General features: G+C 39.6%; 1 protein-coding gene across 13 annotated transcripts in view; it reads left to right on the plus strand.

The window, feature by feature from the left end:
- OTOF (otoferlin) overlaps positions 1–23963 on the plus strand; it is a 2911272-nt gene that overhangs the window by 2147579 nt on the left and 739730 nt on the right. For all 13 annotated transcript variants that reach the window (XM_044062838.1, XM_044062837.1, XM_044062844.1 and 10 more), the window contains exon 13: positions 6315–6501. In XM_044062838.1, the coding sequence (XP_043918773.1) occupies positions 6315–6501 (187 nt within the window). The remainder of the gene's footprint in view (positions 1–6314; positions 6502–23963) is intronic.

Below are 23963 nucleotides of genomic sequence, written 5' to 3' on the forward strand. Positions count from 1 at the left end.
GATTTTGTGGTGTCAGTGATTTTGTTGTCGGTGGTTTAGTGCGTCGGTGTTGTCAGGTTGACCCATGCTTCACGTGTAGTACAAGGTATTGGTGGATGGGCTCTGTAGGTATTCACTGAAATAAATTGCCAGGGTGAAAGACATTAAAAGAAGAGAAAAAAATATTGGCTGAGTAATTTTAAAAGGGGAAGGAGGGTTATTAGTGTATGAATGAGGTGAGGAGGAGGTATGCTTGTTTTTTAACATCTTTCCAGAGGCATATGGGATTTTTCTTCTAATATTCTGGTACAGTCAGAAAATAAGATACTATGGCACTTTTCTGTCGTACATTTTTGAGCATCTGTGTAATCCTGAGGCAATGGTTTCCCCAGCTCTACGTACTGTCATATTCTCAGTTTTTAGCTTTTTATTGGTTAATTTGTTTAAATCAGTTTGCTCATTTGCTACTGTTATATTAAAAAAAAATACACTTTATGCATTGCCGCTTAGCTAGGGATAAACTATTCCTGGCACCATAAAGTCTGCTCTTCAAATTTTCCCTTAGAACTAGCCAGTTTTTTAGTTTTAGCACTCAAATCTGTTTCTTTGAGCTCAGCACTTGTTCAGAACTTGTTGTAAGCAGTAAATAAGCTACAAATTACTACAGCACTTAACTTTCCTCACTTATCTGGAGGAAAACAGTTTTTAGTACTTAATAAATAAGCACCTATCCAGGCATGTCTAAGAATCAGCTCCCAGTGTTTTCTCCTGTCTATCTGATGAATCTAGGCATCTTGGGGCAATGCAGCAATTGTCTCATGTACACAGACAACCCTCTCCTCCTACCAGCCAATTCTACAACTTGTGAGAGATGCACTTATATAGCCAAACTGGAAGCAAAGCTCTCTTCACCCAAGACTGGACTAGACAGTCAAGAGGACAAGGTAAGCACTTGCACCATGCCACACTCATCACATAGTCCCTCAAAACATACACCACCAAAACACACACATAGCAACACAAAACGCACACCTACATTTGCAGAAGCTTTCAATAAAAATCTGCTCAAGCAACAGAGACCTCCAAAGTAGAAATGCATGCAACCTCCACCCCCCAACACAACCCAAATGACACATAGCCCACAAACTCAGTGTGCCGCTCAACCAAAGCCCATAAAGCATAACAACGTACCCAACACTCCAGTCATAGGTGACTCTATAGTCAGGCACACTGATGTTTCACTCACCAGGGTAAACAAGGAGAAAGTTACTGTCAGCTGCCTGTCAGGTGCCAGGATCCGCCACATAATGCATGCACTCAGGTTACTCCACAACAAGTACAAATATGACTCTGTCATTGTCCATGTTGGTGTGAATGATCTGAGATGTACCTACCTGAACTACATGAAAAGAGACATGGAGGAGCTCTCCGATCTTGTAGTCCAGGCAGGTATGACCCTAGCCCTGAATAGCATCCTGCCATCACCCAAAATGATACCACAGTACAAGGACAAAATGACTGACTTCAACAATTGGCTAAGTTTCTGTTGTCATTCAAAGTGGATCCAGTATCTGTCTTCCTGGGATTACATGATCGACAGGCCACTATGATTTGCCAGAGATGTTCTGCACCTGTTGCCCTTGGGATTCCAGATATTGGCTAAGGCTCTTGCCACCCCTATAGTGCCTTTTTTAGGCAAGGTTCAAATGACAAATTCACCACTGTAACAGGTACAAGCAAGCAAAATCTGAGGGTAATGCTACTCAATGCTAGAAGTCTAAACCTCAAAATGCATTCACTCGAGGCACTCCTTAAAATGGAGAACATCGACATCTGTGCAGTGACAGAGACCTGGTTCAAGGCTCTAGAGAGCACCCCTGCATTACCAGGCTATAATTCATACCACACCTTTCAGCCGCCAAACCTGGACCGAAACACTAAAGGTGGAGGCATGTCCATATTCATTAAGGATATCCACACCTCCAGGCTAGTTGCTCAGCATAATGCATCTGAGATTATCCAAGTGCAACTAACTCTGAGCAAGACCACAATCCAAATTGTAACTTGCTGCAGATCCCCCACCATGCCCCAGGATTCCCACTCCTCATTTCTTGATACACTGGAAAATATTAGGGTACAACCCAAACCCCCTAATAATGGGTGATTTCAACTACCCCACCATTAACTGGGAAAACTACTCATGTACCAACTCTTTTGCTCAACGTTTTCTGGAATTCATAAATTCCAATGCCTTGGATCAACTTATCTGCACCCCCACCAGGGGCAGCAATATACTAGACCTGGTCATTACCAACATGGGAGACTGGTGTTCCACACCAGAGGTCAATTCCTCGTTGGTCAGATCCGATCACAAGCTAATCAACTTAGACATCCACATCCCGCCCCCATCCCCCATTAGGGAAACCACTGTAAAACATTTCTCCAAAGCCAACTTCATGCTTCTTAAGACAGAAGTGGCAAACTTCACGACACCCATGCAGATGGACAATAGAGGTACAACTGCTGAATCCTACACAAATGCACTTTATAAGCACTTACACGAGTGCATGGATCATGCTATCCCTAACAGAACCAAGATGTTATCCTCCAAAAAAAGGAAGCCAATCTGGTGGTCTCCTGCCATAAACAAACTCTACAACAGAAGAAAGAAACTGTTGCAAAAAAGAGTAAAATCCCATGACTGGAAGAACTCCGTGGTCAGCCTCAGTAAGAAGCTGAGATCCCTCATAAAACAAATCACCACCGATTCTAAAGACAACCACAAAGCATTCTAAAGCTATGTTAAGAATCTTAATAGCAACACTCAGATCTGCTGAGTTACAGCACAATGGCACTAAATATACAGAAACAACTGATATTGCCAACATCCTGGCAGATAGGTTCAGTGCTAACTTTACCCCCCCCCCCACTCCCTAAAGGGCCCATCTCTATACCGGAAGAATGCAAAGTTCCTGTAAGCATGGCTGCACAGGTAAAAAACACACTCTCCAAAGCCAAGAACACAGCATCCATGGGACTGGACAACATCCCAGGCTGCGTTCTACATGAACTACAGAATGAACTGGCACTCCACCTAAGCACCATATTCAATCATAGCCTCACCTCAGGCTTTGCACCCACTGAATGGCAAACAGCAATGGTTATCCCAATCCACAAAGGGGGAGCCACCACAGACCCCAGGAACTACCTCCCCATTAGCCTAATGAGCCTGGTCTGTAAGGCCATGGAATGTATCATCATGGAACTTATAAAGAAAGACATTGATAATCTCCAATCTCTGGTCCCCACCTGATTGACTTCTTTGAAGCAGTCACCAAAGCCGTAAATGAGGGTAAGGTGATTCACATAGCCTATCTATATCTCATGAAAGCTTTTGACACCATCCCCCACTCTGAAATTATAGATAAACTCACTAAACTAGGTATAAATCCCTACGTCAAAAGATGGGTTGCCAACTGGCTCACTGACAGAGCCCACACTGTGAAAGTAGCAGACTCCAAATCCTACTTCAGACCAGTGACAAGTGGAGTACCACAGGGTTCAATCCTGGGTCCTCTCCTGTTTGGTATCTACTTTTCTGAAGTACAGGCTAACACAGAAGGTCTTTGGCTAACAAAGTTCGCAGATGACTGCAAACTCGGAGCCATATTTGAAACTCCTAATGATGTTGACATCCTACAAAAGGGTCTCACTGAAACAGATGCCTGGTGTCAAAGCCATGGCCTCACGCTCAATGCCAAAAAGTACATTGTCATCCCCTTTGGTGAAAACTCTGTACCCATGAGCTACCACATATGTGGTAGTCTACTTAACACCGAAAGTGTGATAAGAGACCTTGGGTCACAGGTGGACAGTAGTCTCTCCTTTGATAATCACATCGACACAGTAGTCAGGAAATCCATTTATGTGGCACACCTCATCACAAAAGGTTGCTCATCCAGGAAAAAAGAGGTCATTGTTCCCCTCTACTCTTCACTCATTAGACCCATTATAGAGTACACCACCCCTTTTGGTATGTCCCTCACAAGACATCTACAACAACTGGAAAGGCTGCAGAAATACCTCACAAAGAGGATTACCAGCCTCAAACAGATGACCTACGCAGACTGTCTCAAAAAACTCCAGCTTTACTCCTTCGCATATAGCCTACTCAGAGGCGATCTCTGCCTAACATACAAAGCTATGTCAAACCCAGAGCTGTTGGACATGCTCCACTTAAAGAAATACCAATCCCCCCGAGATATATGCTCTAGGGACTTAAACCTTGTCACCACAATAAACAGAACATGCTGGAGGGATAGAGTCCTGTCCCAGAGACTTCCCATACTCTGGAATAAGCTACCTATCTATATCAAACAAAGCTCCTCATTAGCACTTTTCAAGAAAAATTTTGATGATTGGATGGGAAATAGGAAATTCACCCTGGGATCACCTCTGTGGCTCTGCTCGACAGGGGCACAGGAAAATAATTTTCTTGGGTGGCGAAAGCCAGGGTACCTTTTTGGCTAGGCTTGTATAGGCCCTAGGGCCGGTAGCCTAGTACCTACCTATGAACCTATAATTCTTGGTTAGAGAGCAAGAAATAGTAGAATACGGTATCTCCGGGATATTTAACAGAGTATAAGAGGAATTAAGGTGGGTGAATAGGGCAGGTTTCAAGTTACATTATTTATTTTTGTATTTATTTATTTATTTATCTATTTGCATTTGTTTACCAGGAAAGTTTGACTGGGCCAAAGACCCTTTTCAGTTGAAGCCCAGGGAGAAAACTTCTACAAAGCACAATACAATTGCATGTATGTATCAATTTAGACATATGGTTGTAATACAAATCAAATTATGTTGAAACACTTAACAAATGAGATTGAGAAACAGAGTTATAGGCTTCTTAAAGGGGCCGTTAATAAAAAAGTTGTCAAAAATCATTCGGCAAATTGTAAAGTGGCAGCTGTGTGATGTTTTAGTAGATGTGTAGCAGGAAATATTTGGGTGGAATAAGATGAACTGGAAAAGAAATAATTGGCAGAAACTGATTTTTTTTTAAATATGTTCTAGCAAGGATGAGTATATCCAAACCAATCTATTTATAGACATTCTAGCAGCAGGACATTTCTGTTGAGGTTTGAGAAACACAGTTGAAAAATGACTGAAATTATGAAAGGAACTAAGTAAAGTTGGTAAATGGAGGCTATGCAGAAAATGACATGCCCACCCAGTTTGGCTTTAATTATTGCCCAGTTTGGATAGTGTTTCTGTAGGAAATGAGACGATAAGTAGTATGTGGACATTAAGATTTTTTGATAAAGAACAATAAACTGCCTTTAATTTTTATTATCTATAAAGTCAAATCTTTGGCAATAGTAAAAAAAAATATTACAGAAGATGGACATGATTCAACTAGTGAAAGAAAATCTGATTGTATCACTTTAACAAGGTTTCTAGTGTGCCAGACTTATGTTATAAAGTGTATCAGAGCACTACTTTGTTGACCAAAACAAAATAGATTTTTTATTTTTAATTTTTTTAATTGGCACAGGTGTTTTGAAACTTTTCAAGGGAAAGGTGAGAATCAAAGAAAAGGGGAATCGGTGAAAGAGCAGTTAGTAGTTAAATGTGGTACAAGTTAAGGAGATGGCCCTTTAGGATTATTTATTCAGGAAGCTTCTTAGTATGTCTAAATCAGAAAGAGAGGTAGAATGTAAATGTAGTAATTTGTGATAGTTATGTTAGTTAGAGTTAGATAAAGTCAAATTAGTACTAGGATGTAGAGAATAACAGGTTTGCTGCAAGCTGAGTATGATATATCAGTTTAGTAAAAGAAGGAAAAAAAAGTAGGGTGGAAGTTATTTTTGATGCCACCAAAATTGGTATGAAGAGAACAGTGAAAAATGTCAGACCTGCTATCTCTGATTAAAGAAAGGTGGATGACAATGAAAGTTAAGAGGTAGGGAGGTATAGTGTTCTCCTTTTCTGTCACTGGAAAAAATCCAAAGTGCAATCAGAGTTTTCATCCTTGAGCAATATTCTCTTAGGCTAGATGAGATCTTTAAGTGATAATTAAGGAAAGAGAATAAATGTACAGGTAGAAGGATGTGCATTTTATTACACCATGATTTAGACATTACTTGTATATGCTAGTGCAAATATGTGATTCTTATCTTATTAAACTTTCATACCCATAGTCAGTTATGCAACATATTCTGCTGTATGACTTCTGTGGAAAGTTTTACTGAAACTCTACATGTCATAGTAAAACAGAGGCTGACAAATGATTTCTATCTGATAATTCTGTGATTGCTTTGGGCTCTCCATAGAAACCTCCTTTTGCCGGACGGAGTTCCATCAGAGAGACAATGGGCACGTTTTTATGTAAAAATCTACAAAGCTGAAGGTCTTCCAAGAATGAACACCAGCATCATGGCCAATGTGAAAAAAGCACTTATTGGAGAAAACAAGGACTTGGTTGACCCTTATGTACAAGTGCAGTTTGCAGGGCAAAAGGTAAACATAAATTTATTCTATTACCAAAGAGATGAGTAACTAATATTTGATATCCTACTAGACAGGAAAAAGTGCAACAATGACATTTATTTCATATTAAGAATATTAAGAACATCTAGCCTGTATTCCATCATGATTTAGTCTCGATAATGACAAATGCATTTATATTAATTTTATCCAGAATAAGCCTAAACAAAATGGTGAAATATGAATTAATCTGTCCTCAACCAGACTAACACATTACAGAATACAGAATATGTTAAAGCTGCCATATTGTGTAAAGCTTTTTTATTTTGCATGTAATCGTGTGTTGTTAAAATAATGTTTCAGACTTGCATGGTGTGTCCGTTTTGTGGACGATGTCTTTATGCTTTGGAAAGGTAATATTATGTAACTTGAGGAATTGATTACTTTCATGAAAAGGAGTACCAATTATCTTAAATTTAGTTATAAATGTTCTACAAATGAAATAGATTTTTTAGATGTTCTCCTCATTAAATCTGATTTGAATCAGGTCAATAGTAGCATATATAAAAAACCAACAAGAAAGAATGCATTACTACATAGAAATAGTATGCGTCCTAGGCATATAGCTCGTAATGTGCTTAAAGGACAGGTCTATAGGGTACTTAGACTGCATAATTACAATTCAGAGGCACATAATGCCTTGTTCAAGCTTAAACAAGATTTTCTGCAGGGGGGTTACTCTGAAAAAGAAATAGACACCACTATAACTGAAGCATGGAGACTTAGGAATGATAGATGCAGACCATACTTTAAAGATACAGTTATAGATGAACGTATCGTTCAAAGGGCAGATGTACATATAAATAATCACTTCAGAGTTATTTTTCAGTTTTCTAGTGACATCATTGAATATTGTGATGTCATTAAAAGAAAATGGCATATTTTACATACTAACCCTGAGTTGACAAATAAAATTGATAATGTGCCTTTATTCTCTTTTAGAAACAACATGTCACTTAAACAGCATTTGTGTAATAAAGATAGCAACAATGCAAAGAGAATATATGAGTCTACTCGAATGGGAACCTTCCCTTGTAGAAGTTGTTCGGCGCATCGCTATATCTATTCTAACTATGTATATATACACCCCACTAGGAAATTTACTATTAATGTTAAACATTATGCAGACTGCCGTACGTCTAATATAGTTTATTTTGCCTTTTGTCAGGTATGTCATGTTTTTTATGTAGGCAAAACAAATCGACTTTTGAAAGATAGAATATTAGAACATAATAGAGACATCCACAATCAAAATCTGAATAACGGTTTAGCAAATCATGTTATAGCCACTGATAAAACACATATTTTTAAATTTTTTGTTATTCAATTATTGAATGCTGGTCTATGAGGGGGTGATATAGAAACAAGAGTTGAAGCAATTGAACAGAAATGGATACTGTTGTTGGATGCTGAAAAATCTCCAGGGCTAAATGGTGCCTTTTCTGTGAAACCTTTTTTGAAACTTAAAAGGCTTAAACATTAGTTTTTAGACAAAAGTATTTATTTATATATTTGTATATGTAATATGTGCTCTGTATTCTTGTAATTTGTGCATATTTTAAATTATTTGTGTTTCATTTGAATGTATCCATCAGTTATATCATTTGATTAATTAATTGGAACAAATTGGTTTTACCTACTCCTATTTAAACATTTGATGCATTTTAAAGTTTTAGTCTAACGAAGCGACAGTGTATGTCTGCGAAAGCGCTTACTCCTTTTTTACTTTATTAAAGCCAAGTCCTGTGTACATTGGGAGTATTTGTTCTTTTTAGTTTTTTCTTTTAATGTTTCAGACTTTACTTGCTCATGTTTAATCATCTAATCTGTTCAAATATTCTGAATTGTGTTATGCATTTAAAATAATATACTTTTTTACAACCTATATGATTGGATGGGAGATAAGAAATTCACCCCGGGGCCCAGAGAAGTAAATATTGTGGGAAAAAATTTCCAGGGAATTGTTATGGCTAGGCTTGCATAGGCCTTAGGGCCGATAGCCTAGTACCAACCTATGAACCTGTAAAATGGACTGATCAATTCACCTTACAGCAAGTCTTCAAAGTGCAGTCCATAATAGAGCAAGGCCAATATTAATCACCTGCTTCTTGGGTTTCAAGATGTATCCCTCCCCACTCCTTCCATGGCTTTCCATATCCATTTCTTCCATATTTGTTCAACTTGATTTATCATCCATTACTTCTTGGCTATCCAAGTTTCCGCAGTGGTGCAGCGGTAGCGTTGTTGCCTCACAGCAAGAGATTCTCCCATTCAATTCTCGGCTGGACTGCCGTCTGTGTGGAGTCTGCATTTCCTCCCCACGGTCGAGTGGCATTTGAAAGACATGCGTGGATGGGCATGCCTTCGTTGAAGGTTGGGCGTCAAGCTGGCACCTCAGCACCATAAAAATCTTCTGCCAGTCATTAGCAGATCGGAGTTCCGCTGTGGCAACCCCTAACCGTGAAAAGCTGAAAGAAGAAGAACTTCTTGGCTATCCAATATTTTAGTTAGTTATTGTTATATATTGTGTGTACTTCATTTATTATACTTATTATGCATTATATATTTCACCAGTTATGGTGTGTTCATTATATACAATTTTGGACGTATGTCTTCATTTTATTTGTTTTTATTTTCATTTTTATTGATTTTTCCTTTGTTAACCACGTTAATCTCACCAGGCTAGTGACCCCTTTTCAGGAGAAATCTGAGGTGGTATTTCTGCTACTAGGGGAATTTTGGCTAGGACATCAAGGCGCTTCCCCTACTCTTTTTGATAAGTGCCATTGGATCTTTTATATTCACCTGAGCTGCCACCAACATATGGGACCATGGTTTAACATCTCACCCAAAGGATGATCCAAATATGTTATCAAAATGTTGTGATATGATAGAAACAGTCTATCTTCCTCTAGCTATTGGCCTGTAGGACTTAGACAATTTGGCACCAAAAATTTTCCAAGGCTACTTAGTCCTACCCCTTTTGTTATAATCCTTCATAGCAAGAAACCCATCTCCAAATGCCCACTCCTTTGTGCATCGATTACGTCCACTAATGGACCGAGGCTACTTTTGGATTTGGTTTTGGAGTACTATCTTAATCTATCATAGCTCTTTCCACCACTGTCTGTAATTTGTTTCTTTTCTTTTCTCTTCTTGTGCTCCTGCAGATCTGTTCATGTCTAATATTTTTATTTTAGTTTGTTATTTTGACTGGAGAACCATTGCTCTCCCTTTCCCTTTCAGGATGTTGAGGAGAGTCCTTTTTGTCTAATCAATCTTTCATTTGGGCTCATAAAAATTTAGGATGATGTCTGTTTCCACCAGCCAAATGAATCTGTGGTCCTCAGTTATGGATTTTACAATACCATTCCATCAGATTATGGTTTGCGTCTAGAATAATCAAGAAGACCCTTAGACAGTCTGGGCCATCCATAGTCTATAAATACAATTCCTTTAATCATTAGGGCATTTGGTATTGGCTCTGGTTTCCCCTCTCTTCGCCCTTTTCTCATTGACTGTTTCATGTCATATTAGTCTCACATTTAGGATTCATCTGTTACTGTTAGATCAGCTGCCACACCTTACTGTGTTTCCATAGTAATTTAAGGAGCTCTCTGGAGCACAGCTTTGCCAAGTGCCGTCTCTTAAGGGTAATCAGTTGAAATCCTCAGTATGTGCCCCCTTATGGTCCTTGCTATTAGAGTGAAAATGTGTTCCTTAGTTCTTTCTATAGGGGTTTATGATATGTGACAAGATTATGCAGAATTTCCTTTCTGGACTCTTCTTTTTGGCCTCCAGAAGACTTGCACATTCTCTTTACCACAGATGTTGTAGGTAGAGTCCATTTACCCCTCTGAATAGATATCTGCACATTAATCTTGTCATTCTAGAAAGTTTCCCGTGGTTCTTATTTCTCCAAAATTTAGCTGTGAAGAAAGTAGGATACTTCCTATTTAAGGTTCATAGTTGATTATTATGTTTCATGCTCCATAACAAGGCTGCTGGCATTCCTTTCGGTACTTTATTTTTATTTATTTGTAAACCAGATAAGCTTACCTGACAAAACTGTCTATTTTTAGGGGTAATCCAGGAGTATGGTATGGTATGATTAAGGTAACTTGCTCAAAGTAACACAGCAGGTAAATAGCTATAGAAGGAATCAAACCCCTTTATCGACTATACCCTAGATTAGAGAAAGCAACTACTTCTTTACTTACCCTTGCAAGCTGACCTTTTTAACTCAGCTATATATTACAGAAAGAAAACACTTTCCTACTTATCCTTACCAGCTATCCTTTTGACTGTCCTCAGCTGTCTTCAGTGGCCATTGTCATACATATTGTCCTTCCTTTGATTTCTCCTTCAGTCTGTCACACTTATGTTCAGGCATAACACAACATTTTTCAATACACCTCCTTGTGTTACAGTCGAAATAGAAACAAACTGATAATTTGCGCTTACATTTTTCCTCCTAGGCTCTTTCTCAGAACCTACAGTCAATTGTTCATAGGATCATAGAATCATAGGAGGTTACTAGGCTAATGGCCCCAGGGCCCTTACAAGCCTAGCCAAGTTCAACCTGTGTTTCCAAGGTGTCTGGTTCAAGCATACACTAAAATTAGCACCTATTGCTCCTGTCCAAGAGGGACACAGGTGGAACCTCTAGGGTAAATTTCCGGTTACCCATCCAGTCATCCAAATTATGATTAAATAGGGCCAATGAGGGGCTTTGTTGAACATGAATAGGAAGCCTGTTCCAAAGGTGGGACAATCTGTGTTAGTCAAATCTGTCTCTCCAGCAAGTTCTGTTGATGTCACATACCAGGTTAAGGTCCTTAGAGCGAGTGACCTATGTGCCATTTCACTTATGAATGTGCAGCATTTCCATTAAAGCTGGGTCAGAGATTGCTCTATATGCAAGGCACAGGTTGCCTCTGAGCAGTCTGCATGACACAGAGTAAAGTGACAATGATTTCAGTCTGTCCACGTAAGACAGAACTTGAAGACCTTGAATTTTCTTTGTAAGGAACCTTTGTGGTCTTTCCAATTGCTGCAGGTGTTTGGAAAGGAACATACCAAAGGGAGTGTTGTACTCTTTTAATTGACCTAATGAGGGAAAAATATCGGGGGGTTATAACCTCTTTTTTTCTGGAGACAATGCTATTACTTAAGAGATGAGCAATAAAAAATGCCCTTCTTACCACTGTGGATTCATGGTGATCGAAGTTTATTTATTTATTTTATTTTATTTTACATTTGTTGACCGGGCTAGTCCAGCTGGATATATGTCCATTTTCAGTGGAGGCCTGGGGAGAAAAGCTTCACAATACAATAACATTAGCAAAACAGGACAAGACATGTATTTCAAGTAGACATTGGTACATTACAAAACTTTTATGATATCTTACATGAGTAGGAATTTTATATTCTGTATCCAGTAGGAACAAAAGCTTGATGTAAAAAAGAGCTCTGTATCATAATAGTTTGAAATAATAGTGGAAATTATAACTAAGATGCTGTATTTACTTTGGTCACACAAGAAGTCAGAAGATAAACACTAGTTTGAATGGATAGAGTGTACAAAAGGAAATAGCGGGATACAATAATCATATTTAGTCTCACCAGAGTTGAGGTGTGATAAACCTGCTAGGAAATACCACAGTATATACATATTTACATGAGGAAAGAATCCTCAGAAAGGTCAAGCGCATTGCTATTAGGAAATACCACAGTATATACATATTTATATGAGGAAAGAATCCTCAGTAAGGTCAAGCGCACTGCTATTACAGAGTTAACACAAGGTAACATTCAAAAGAGGCTGGGAATCATGGGAGTCTTGAAGGGGGTATGGTGTTTAGTCTGGGTTATCACAGGGGCATAGCCAGTGTGATTTGAGGTAGTGTTTGAGCTTGCTTTTAAATAGGTTAACAGAGGATAGTGAGGTTAGCTGATTTGGAAGGTTGTTCCAGGCCTTGCCTACTGTATTAGAGAACAGGGTGTCACCAGCTGAATTGTTGGATTTGGATATTTGTACAAGTAGTTTGTTAGATGAGCGCAAGGTTTTGAGATTGTTATAGGGGATGACTAGGGATGTGAGTATGGGTGTATTCTGAGGTAGATACAGGATCTTATGGGCTACTGTTAGTTGGCTGAAAAGTATTAGATTTGGCAGTTCTAGCCATCCGAGTTTATTCAAGTTGATACAATGATGAGTTCTATAGGAGGATCCTGCTGCAAATCTGGCTATATTGTTGTAGGAGGATGCCAGTTTATTCAGGCTACTCTTGCATATTTTGGTATAGATAGGTGAGGCATAGAGGAGGGTAGAGATAAGGTGTGTGTGAGAAGTTAAGGTTTCTGTTGACCTGTGTGTCCAGCTGTCTCACCGCTAACTGTGTGCTTAGGGTATTGTTATTGATGTGGTAGTTTGCAGGAACATCACCCCTGCTGAAAGGGATAATAATGCATTTTTTTGCTTCAAGTTTAAGACCATGACTTTGACACCAGTCGTTAGTCTGCATAAGACCTTCTTGCAGGATGTTGACATCACTAGGGGTTTCAATGACTGCTCCCAGTTTGAAGTCATCAGCAAACTTTGTCAGCCACATTCCTTTGTTTTAACCTGTACTTCAGAAAAGTAGTTTCTGAACAGTAGGGTTCCCAGAACCAATCCCTGTAAAACACCAGTGGTTATGGGTCTGCTGGAGGAGGTGGAGTCGTCCCTTATTTTGACCATATGAATTCTATCAGTGAGCCAGTTTGCAACCCACCTGACAATATATGGGTTGATACCCAGCTGTGTAAGTTTATCAATGATGACTGAGTGGAGGATTGTGTCAAAGGCCTTGGCTAAGTCGAGGAAAGCCAGATGCACAGATTTGCTCTTGTCTAGGGCTTGGGTGACTGTTTTGAAGATGTCCACCATGTTTAACAGGCATGCTCTCCCCTTGACAAAGCCAAACTGGGTGTGGTCAAGTGTTTGGAGATTTCCTATATCTTCCTTAATAAGGTCCATGATGATTTGTTCTATGGCCTTGCAGATAAGGCTGTTCAGGCTAGTGGGTCTATAGTTCCCGGGGTCTATGGATCCACCCCCTTTGTGCAAAGGGATGATGGTAGCTGTTTTCCATTCTGCTGGGATGAAGCCAGTGCTTAGGCTGAGATTGAAAAGTGTGCTCAGTGGTGATGCTAATTCCTGTTTTAACCCATGTAGAACACAGCCTGGGATGTTGTCTGGTCCCATAGAGGCTGTGTTTATGGCCTTGGAGAGGGCATTTAAGACCTGCTCCTCGGAGATACTAGGTAGGGGAGAGGTGTTAGGGATGCTTAGGAGTATATGTGGCAGGGACAGGGGAGTGAAGTTTTCAATGAATCTGTTAACCAGCAGGTTTGCTATATCCACAAATTCTATATATGTAGTAAAATTAATGACGAGTTCAGCACAAATCTGCATTATTTTATCATGGCCCTGTCTTTCTTTGGAGTATACTTTTATTTATACCTGCCTTTCTTGTCTTCCTTCATTTTGCTACCAGGATATACTTTTTCTTCTTCTCTCTTCCTCTTTGTTTTTCTCTCTCTCATTCTCTCTCTCTCTCTAATTATTTTTGAAATGTCTGCTTCACAAAGGTGAGTTATTGTTTCTATATTAGCTCGAGGGGTTACTAAGAGGTTTCCTTACTGCAGTCTTAATTCAATTCTTAGCAGCAAGGCATGCATTCTTAGATTATGGATATGAGGCCAATATTTTCCTCACTCAGCCAGTAATAAGGTATACATTATTAATATTATAATCTGGTGCCTCACTCCCTTTCTCTTTCATGTCTCCAGATGCTGGCTTTTCTCTCTTATGGACTCATTTACTCTTCAGGCATGACAGTTTTGCATTACTATTAGCCTGACAGCTATTTAGGACCTGTTCAGCATAATCTTTGTCAATATTCTTTTTTCTTTATTTCAGCTAATGGGATCATTCTTCCTCCTCTTTTATCACACAGGCCCGGTAAGGTACAGTCAAGGGGGTTTCCCCGTAGTAGTCTATATATGAAGTAATGCTGCTAAGACAAAACTTTCTGTGAGATCAGCAGTGTTCCCCTTCCCTTAATCAGAACCTGCCTTTTAAATGCTTGACCACTCTCCTTCCTTAGACCAGTGTTTGGCAGATTTTGCTCTCTGTTGGATATCTGGAAACACTCCAAATTTCGGAAATAACAAGAAAAAGCTGATGTTGCTGTTCCTCACTTATCTATCCAATCTTGGGATGCCATCCTGTTCACTTTAGGAGACAGCTAACCCCTTCAAAGTTTCTGCATTCTTTTTACAGATATCCTTGTATACATGGTAATCATTTGTGTATGTTTGTACATATCTAAATGTATATATGCAGTAATACAGATGTACATTTTTACAGAAAGACCTTTATATGCATTCATTCTACCCCTTCCCATATTCATAATTTTACAAATGGTTATATATTTTATGTGTATATGCATGCATGCCTGAATGTATCCTTTTATGTGCAGACATTATACGTAGTGAATTTTTGGATACTTGGATTGTTGGATAACTTTGTAAGCATGTTTAGGTATGGTGAAATATATATATATATATATATATATATATATATATATATATATATATATATATATCCTAGTTTCTTCCTCCATGTCTTATTTTGCATTTCATTGGGCTGCCTTAGCAGTCTAAATTCTATTACCTTGTGAATCAAGTAAGCTATATTTTCATGTAGCTTAACTTTTCTTTTCAAACCTTATTTAACGTTATTTCCCTTTTTCCTCAAGTATTGTCTATCCCTTTTCTCTGAAACATTTTAATGTTTATTTTACCTAAGCTTTTATGCAGACGCCTAGCTATAGGCCCCCTGTTTTATATGATCTTCCTCAGCCTTTTCTTCTTTTCTTACACTTAAGACTTCACCTGTTCTCCTTAGTCAAGGATTCACCTTTATGACTTACTGCTTTTTCTAACTTATCACCAGATCTGATGGATGAAATCTGGCATGCAGCAAGCCTTTTATCCAGACGTATTTTTTTAACCTAGCTGGAAGGTTTTCTTGTCTAGTCTTTATCATCCTCCTGCATCCGAATAAACTTACTCTTGTATAAATCTTTCTGGGTTTTTTTTCAGCACTTGAAGAGGGCATTTCTGTTCCAGAAATATCTCCTTTCATTTTCTGCTTGTTTAGTTTGACACTTCCACACTTAGACTCGTCCACTTTGGGGGAGAATTAGTTTTGCCTGCTAGAGATATAAGCTGTTCTCTCATATGAATATGTAATGTAAAAATGATGTGTTCGATTTTTCCATATTTCAGTCTTTGAAATGGTAAAATCAAAAAAAAAACAATAATAATAACAAAGCATTTCTAAAATTCAAGAAGCTGATTCTTTTGCCTGGAAGAATGAAACAAAACAAAGAACTGAAGTAGTATATGGTAAAAATGCCTCCAAATAATCCTAGCACCACTAGAATCTGGCAAATCAATCCATGGAGTTTTTTTTCCAAATTAGCTTTTTTTTTACTTTACTCAAAAATAGCCAGGTAGTACAAATTTTGCCTAGTTAGTAAAAACTGGAAACAACTTAGAGCAGAATCAATGACAGTAATTGCTGGGTCCTGTAATGTACAGCTTCATAGTGACAGTCTACCAAGTAACAGCAGAGAGCTAAAAGAGTGACTTTCTACCAGATATAAGTATTTTTTGTGGCTTTCCCACTTTCCTGTTTTACTGCTACTTTAAGTGATTTCTGCATTTTACACTGTTTATTGCACTTTAAGTTACTAATTGTTGCAAATTGTTTCTGTAGGCTACACACTAAAGTTTTATAGCATTTACTGTCTGTTTTCTGTAATAAAACAAAAAAATCTCTTGTTTTTACTGAACTAGAGTAGTCCAGTTTCAGAGTTGCTGATCCCTGGGCTTTGTTTTTAGTTCCTGTTACTGATCCATTGCCTTATTAGGAGGGGAAGTTTCTTTTTGTTTACCAGTGGGAGTGGGAAGCACTGGCTGACTTTTTGTCCGATTTGGTGAAGTTTCAGCCAGAAACTAGTAGTCCATTGGTCACAGCCCGAGTTGCCACTGTTGCACATGAGCAGCGGCGGTTAAACAAGGTTAAACTATTCGGCCATCTAAATTCCACTCTTCAAATTTTCCCTTAGACTTACCCTCTCGAGCTGTACTGCTGATCTAACCAGCATATCCTATAACTGAAAAGTTCATCTCTTGATTCCCATTCCCTATTCTCATCTCTAAAAAGCCTAGCACACGCACTTACGAGTACTTGCACCTTGATAAAGCACTCTTATTATAGATAGTACTCCACCAGCCTAAAACCCACTTCGAGTCCTTTGAAAGTCTCTTTATCTACTACTTCTAGTATGTCGAGGGATCAGTTGCTAGTGTCCTCTCCAGCTCAACTGGTGATCTCCTTCTCCCACAAACACAAATACATGCCAAACTGGAGGCTGAGCTCTCTCAACATAGGACTGGCAAGACCAGACAGGAGGAAGGTAACCACACACAATACATACCCAGTCACACATGGTACCATCACAACTCATACTCACACTAAGACATACTCGGAGGCTCTGATCAAAATTTACCAAAACAGCAGAGGCCACCAAAGCAGACACCCAAACAACTACCACCTCACGACCCAACACATGCAACACATAGACCACACAGTCAGAGTGTCAAACAGTCACAGCCCTTAAGGCCAAACAAAATGCCAGACACACTTGTCATTGGTGATTCCATAGTCAGACACTACCCCCCGCCACACCAGACTGAAGGGAGGAGGTCACAGTAAGCTGCCTGTCGGGGCGCTAGAATCCAAGCACTCAGGTCTCTCAACAGCACGACTCAGTCATTGTCCACGCTGGTGTCAATGACCTGAGGACTACATGAAAGGGACAGGGAGCTCTCTGATTATGTAGCCCAGGCAGGTATGACCCTGACCTTGAGCAGTATCCTACCTTCACCTAGAATGATGCCACAATACAGTGATAAGATGATCAGCTTTAATTGGCTTAAATTCTGGTGTCATTCAAAGGGGATACAATGTCTGTCTGCCTGGGATGACATGCTGGACAAGCCACTTGCACCTGTCACCCTGGGCTTCGGATAGGCTCTTGCCACCCCGTAGTTTTTTTTAGGCAAGGCTCAAATTCTAAACCTACCACCCTAGAACACCAAAAGGAAAAAAACTAAGGGTAATGCTGCTCAATGCCAAGTCTCACTCGAGGCCCTTCTCAATATGGAGAACATCGATGTCTGTGCTGTGACAGAAACCTGGTTCAAGGCTCCTGGAGTACCCCAGCACTAACAGGTTTCACCTCATATCATGCATTCGGCCCCAAAATCCGGACAACACCAGGGTGTCCATATTCATAAAGGACACCCACACCTCAAGGTTGCGGAGACCATCCAGGTGCAATTAACCATAGGCAAGACTGCTCTGCAATTTGTAGCATGTTACAGGCCACCCTCTCAAACTCAGGAACCTCACATGGCCTTCCTGAAAACATTGGAGGGATAAATGTATCTCCAAACACCATCATACTAGGTGACTTCAACTACCCTAATATAGACTGGGAACACTACTCAAGCCCGAACACTCTAACCCAAAGATTCCTGGAGTTCATAAACTCAAATGCCATGGAACAACTAGTCACCATCCCACAAGAGGAGAAAACCCCTCACTGGTGAGATCAGATCATAAACTAATCTCTGGAGGTCCTCATCACCTGAAACAAAAAGACCACAGTGCAAAACTTCTCAAAAGCCGATTTCACACTTCTAAAAACTAGTGTGGTCTCCTTTAAAGCCCCTGAGCCAGTGGTAAACATTACTCAAACCGCTGAATCACTTACAAATGCCTTCTACCAGCACCTACAGGACTGCATGGATCAGGCAATCCCAAACAAAACTAAGACTCTCTGTACCAAAGGCAAGCGTCCAGTCTGGTGGACCCCAGCCATAAACAAGCTCTACAACAAAAGGAGGAAGCTACTACAAGATAGAGCAAAATCCTTGAAAGGTAAGACACCTTTGATCATTACAAGTAAAAAACTAAGAGCTCTCATAAAATCATCCAAGGCAAATTTTGAGAGAAAAATCGCCAAGGACTCTAAAGACAATCATAAGGCCTTCTTTAGCTATGTTAGAAACCTAGGAGGAAACTCCCAGATATGCTCAGAATTAGTTCAAAATGATGTGAAAATTACTGAACCTACACATTGCTACTGGCTGACAGGTTCAGTGCAAAAAGGAGAGATATCTATTCCAGAGGATTGTAGCCCCAAACATCTCCAACGCCCAGGTGAGAACTGCCATCACTAAGGCAAAAACACAGCATCCATGGGACGGATGGTGTCCCCGGCTGTGTGCTTCATGAACTCAACGAGGAATTAAACCCACAGTTAGGACAGCTGTTTAATCTTAGCCTCACCTCAGGGTCCCACTTCAGGCGTTGCCACCACAGACCCTGGAAATTACCCCCATTAGCTTGACAAGCCTTATCTGCAAAGCCATGGAGAGGATCATAATGGAACTCATAAATAAAGACATAGGGAACTTGCAGACTTTGGATCCAACCCAGTTTGGCTTTGTCAAAGGCAGATCCTGCCTCTTAAACTTGGTTGACTTTTGAGACAGTCACCAAGGCCATTGATGAGGAGGCAGTCCATACAGCCTACCTGGCAAAGGCCCAATACCCCACTCAGGTATCATCGAAAACTCATCAGCTTGAATGTAAACCCATACATCACAAGATGGGTTGCAAACTGGCTAAGTGACAGAACCCACAGGGTCGAGTTGCTGGAGCCATGTCAGACTCAAAGCCTGTCACAAGTGGTGTCCCACAGGGCTCAGTCCTGGGTCACTCTTGTTCGGCATCTACTTTTCTGAAGTACAAGCAAACACAGGAGGTTATGGCTGACAAAGTTTGCAGATGACGAAAACACATCTGACACAGATATCCTCCAGAAGGGCCTCACAGAAACGGATAACTGGTGCCAGAGCCATGGCTGAGTTAAACGCCAAAAATGCATAGTCAGGAAAAACAAGGTTACCCCTAGCTACCATATAGGTGGCAATCCACTGAGCACAGAAAAGTCATCAGGGATCTGGGGACCCAAGTTGACAGTAGCCCGTTTGACACTCATGTTGCTAAAGTAGTTAGGAAAACCTTCTATAACCTGATCATGAAGGGATTCACATCTAGATCAAGGGAGGTCATTGTCCCCTGTACTCATCACTCATTAGACCTATGATTGAGTACAATGCCCGTTTGGAATGTATCTGACCAGACACCTGCTGCAGCTTGAAAGGTCCCAAAGTTCCTCACCAAAAGGATAAAGGGTCTCAAAATATGTCTTATGCTGCCCAACTGAAAGAACTCCAGCTCTATTCAGTCTCATACCGCTTGCTCCAGAGGTGACTGTGCCTGACATATAAGGGCCATGTCAAACCCAGATTTGATGAATATGCTTCACCTCAAAAATCTAGATCCCTCAGAACCACAAGGGGGGAGGCTTAAACCTTGACACGGTTATAAATAGAACGTGCTGGAGGGACAGATTCATCACCCAGAGACTCCTATGCTGTGGAACAAATCCGGTACATGTGAGGGGGCAGAGCACTCGCTGGCCTTGTTCAAGAGGAATCTTGACCAATGGATGGGAGATATATATACCCCAGGGATTACTTCAGTGTCACTAGGCACAGAAAAATGATAGGCATAGTTTTTTATAAAAAGAAACGCGAAAGCCACATAACTATGGGCTAGGCTTATAAATGCCCTTGGGCAGATAGCCTTGTATGAACCTATGAACCTATGAACATAGTATTCACTCTCCATTAGAGAGCACAGTGGATTTATGACTTCCATTTTTGGTGGCATGCAATAAGTGTCCATAATATCACCTATAATATAACTCAGATCTATTTTGTCATCTAAATCAAAACTGTATTGGCTTTTGTTTTGATAAAAGCATGCAGTCTTTTATAAATAAACATGGTGATGTTTCTGTACATATGTGTATATGTTTATATATATATATATATATATATATATATATATATATATATATATGTGTGTGTGTGTGTGTGTCTGTACACATATATGGAAGCAGATTGAGTTGCTGAACATTTCTTTGGTCAAAGTGTGAATCAGTAGGTTTTTAAGGAGCTGGAGTGCATAAATGTCAGGAGGTGTAGGGGTGCAGATGGACAGAGGTGTAACTAGGGTGAGGTGGGATGAAGGGGACAGCCACCTCAGGTGCAAGGTATTGGGGGAACAGTCAGAAAAACCTCAGTGAATTGGCAGTGCACTACAAACATTCAGAACTACATGCTGCTAGTGCATTTGCAGTCAGGACTGAAGTGTTTCAGTGCTCTGCTTGTGGGATACGATGTAGCAAGGACATTGTGCATACAAGAAAGAGCTTTTTTTCTGTCCTCAAGTGCCAGAGAACCTTTTTTTTTGGCCTTCAGGTACAAGAGGACCTTTTATTTGGCTTCTCATCTTTAAAGTTGAGGGGTGTAACTAGACTGGGGATTCGCAGAGAGCACCACAATAGGTAGCTATGGCTTTGAAGGGGGGTTGCAAAAAGGCTTTATTTTGAATTTTGCAGCACGTTTGATACACATTTTAATTATATAGCCCAAAACAGATGTGAAGTGAAGTCATGTTGATGGAGTGCAAGATAATTAAGAAAGAATGGCAAGTCATACATTTAGCTCATGGCCAAAAAAAGGTCATCGGTTTCAATCACAAATTGCAAGATAAAGAAAATGAGAAAAGAGGAAAAGAGGAGGGGCAAGAAAGTAAAGAAGGAATATAGCCTATAAGACCTCATAAAGGACAGGGGAATAAAAAGAAAAGTACACACCTGAGGATGAAATGACATTCAAAAATATTTATTAATAGACCGAGCAAACATTAAAAGGATTGACAATCTGCAAAACTAAGAAAATGATGAGTGGATAATGAATAACTATGAACCAAAGCAAGAAAGAGACACTCATGGGGGGGATACAGAAATTACATTCCTAAAAGAAGAGAACTGAAAGCAGAGAAGACAAGCTACAGAAATTGATAGAACTGACAATAACAGAAAAATATAATAGAAGGGGTGGGATAACATGGAGGTATTGGCAGGAAAAGTCATTCATTTCTGTTAAGTGGTCATTCTTTTGAAAAGTGTTATTAGAAATGGGGGTTTGGATAAAGATTTAGGAATTGAAAAGAGGCCATCTGTATGAACAAGGAAACTGAGATAATGATGAATGGGCTGCAATAAAGACAGATGAAGGTACAAAAGGGAGCAAGACAAAGTTGGCCTCTGCCGTGGGCCCATTTCTAATTGCCATGGAAATAATAATTAAGAAAACAAGACATTATGTCCACAAGGAGGCTAAAGATGTCACCTAGCATAGTTTAATTTATTCATAGATGATAGTGTTCTGCTATATATCTAGGTGGTGTGAGCATTAGGAACAGTAATGGAAGAACCTGCCAAGTATTCAGAGTCCAGTTTGGAGTGCATTAAAAAGAAGACAGACTTGGAAAGGTTTGGGGTGGACAAAAGGATTAGAGAGAAGTGTAAAGTATTAAAACTATGTAGAATTGTGATGAAGCAGTCAAAACGAACCTGACAAAACTAAGGAATGAGCCCTAAAGGAGTTTACAGGGAGATTTGGGACTTTGTTGAGTAGGATTTATAGACTGAGGATAATGGCGGAATTAATGATTACTCATCTAGTGAAACATAACCTATGTAAATGGAAAACAGAGTAATAGATAAGATTCAGAAAGTCTGTGCTATATTTACATGAACAATGGAAAGGTTAACTATGTATGGGCTAGGAAATAATGTGAAAGAATAGGCAACAGGGAGGATAGGGATACCAGGGGTGGGCATATATGTCATATAGCATTTCATGCTAACCAGAGGCTTAGGAGAGAACAGATTTTTTTAATGTAGTAAGAACATTTCTATTCATGACTATATCTGTGCCTTTTTAATCATTGTATGTACATTTGTTTTAATAGTGTTGTATATTTAAAATGATTTTGTTCTTGGTGGTTTAAAAAGAGGTTTGTAACCTAAGCTGCCAGATTTAAATAAACGTATACTGAAAATGAACTAATAATGAAAAAGTTAAGCCAGTAAGGAGAAACTGAGTTAGAAGAGTTAGGATTAGCAGTAATGGAAAATTGGGAGGGATACTAGGAAAAGGTGGGAACAAATGAGAAGTGGAGGATGGGGCAGATAAGGAAAGGAAATTGATTGAAATAGAAGATGAGGTGGGCGGTGAAGTGCAGAAACAATGGTTCACAGAATGTTTAGACAATCTGACATTCATTCCATTAGAAAAAGAATATGACACTGCTCTGATAGGGGCTATATGTTTATTTATTTACACTTTGTTGATTGGATTAGTCCCACTACACCCACTGAGTCTCTTTTCAGGAGAGACTTACTGACTACAGGAAATTTTGTTAGGAAACTTCCCCTACCCTTTTTGCTGAGTCCCATGGAATCTTTTGCATTCACCTGAGCTACCAACAACTAAGGCAGATGTGGCCCTGGTTTATGATGTCATCCAAAGAACAGCACACTCAGGAATGCAGCACCCCCATTATGCACTGCAGTATCAGCATTGGAAAACGGATCCAACTAACTGGTGTGGGAATAGAACCAACAGCCTTCTGCTCCAAAGGTGAGTGTGCACTATTTTTGGACTACTAACACTGCCGTAGACTGCACTAAACTTGCCTCAGAAAAGGAGCATTTAAATAGAATACGACCTTGAGGATCCAGAAAGGAGCAAATGATATATAAGAAAGTGCTGCATGAAGAATAAAATAAGGAGAGATTTAAAAAAACTTGAAGAGAAAATGAAGGAAAATGAGAAACAGGAGTGTAAGAAAAGTTTAGAACTCTGCAAATGAATTTTCAGATTGATGTTCATGTGGTCGCAGCAGATGATAATAATTCACAAGTGGTACTGCAAAATGAAAAGAAGGAAGGAAAATGGAGGAAGTTATGTGCTGCAGGTGTGCAGAGCAAGAAACAAGGATTTAGAAATGCAGGTATGAAAATAACATATGGAAGGAAATCACATGGGAATAGTGCATCTTTTAAAGGCAAATAATGACTGGAGCTTATACAAAGCAAAGAAGTGGAAGGAGTTGCAAAAGGATCTGGAAATAGGTGTTGAAAAATAGCACATTAGCCTTGAGAAAGATAATGAGGATGTAATGTTATCAAGAAAAGGAAGGGAAGGGTATGGATATAATATAAAATATCTTTTAAATGAGTAACCTGAAACACAGCGGCAAAGAAAAGGGAGTTAGAAGGAGGAAGAAAGTAAAGTGGATCAGGTAGCATAGATAGGTGGAA

Source organism: Protopterus annectens, chromosome 2.part1, assembly GCF_019279795.1.
Source record: "Protopterus annectens isolate FY-2018-M chromosome 2.part1, PAN1.0, whole genome shotgun sequence".
Taxonomy (NCBI): Eukaryota; Metazoa; Chordata; order Ceratodontiformes; family Protopteridae; genus Protopterus; species Protopterus annectens.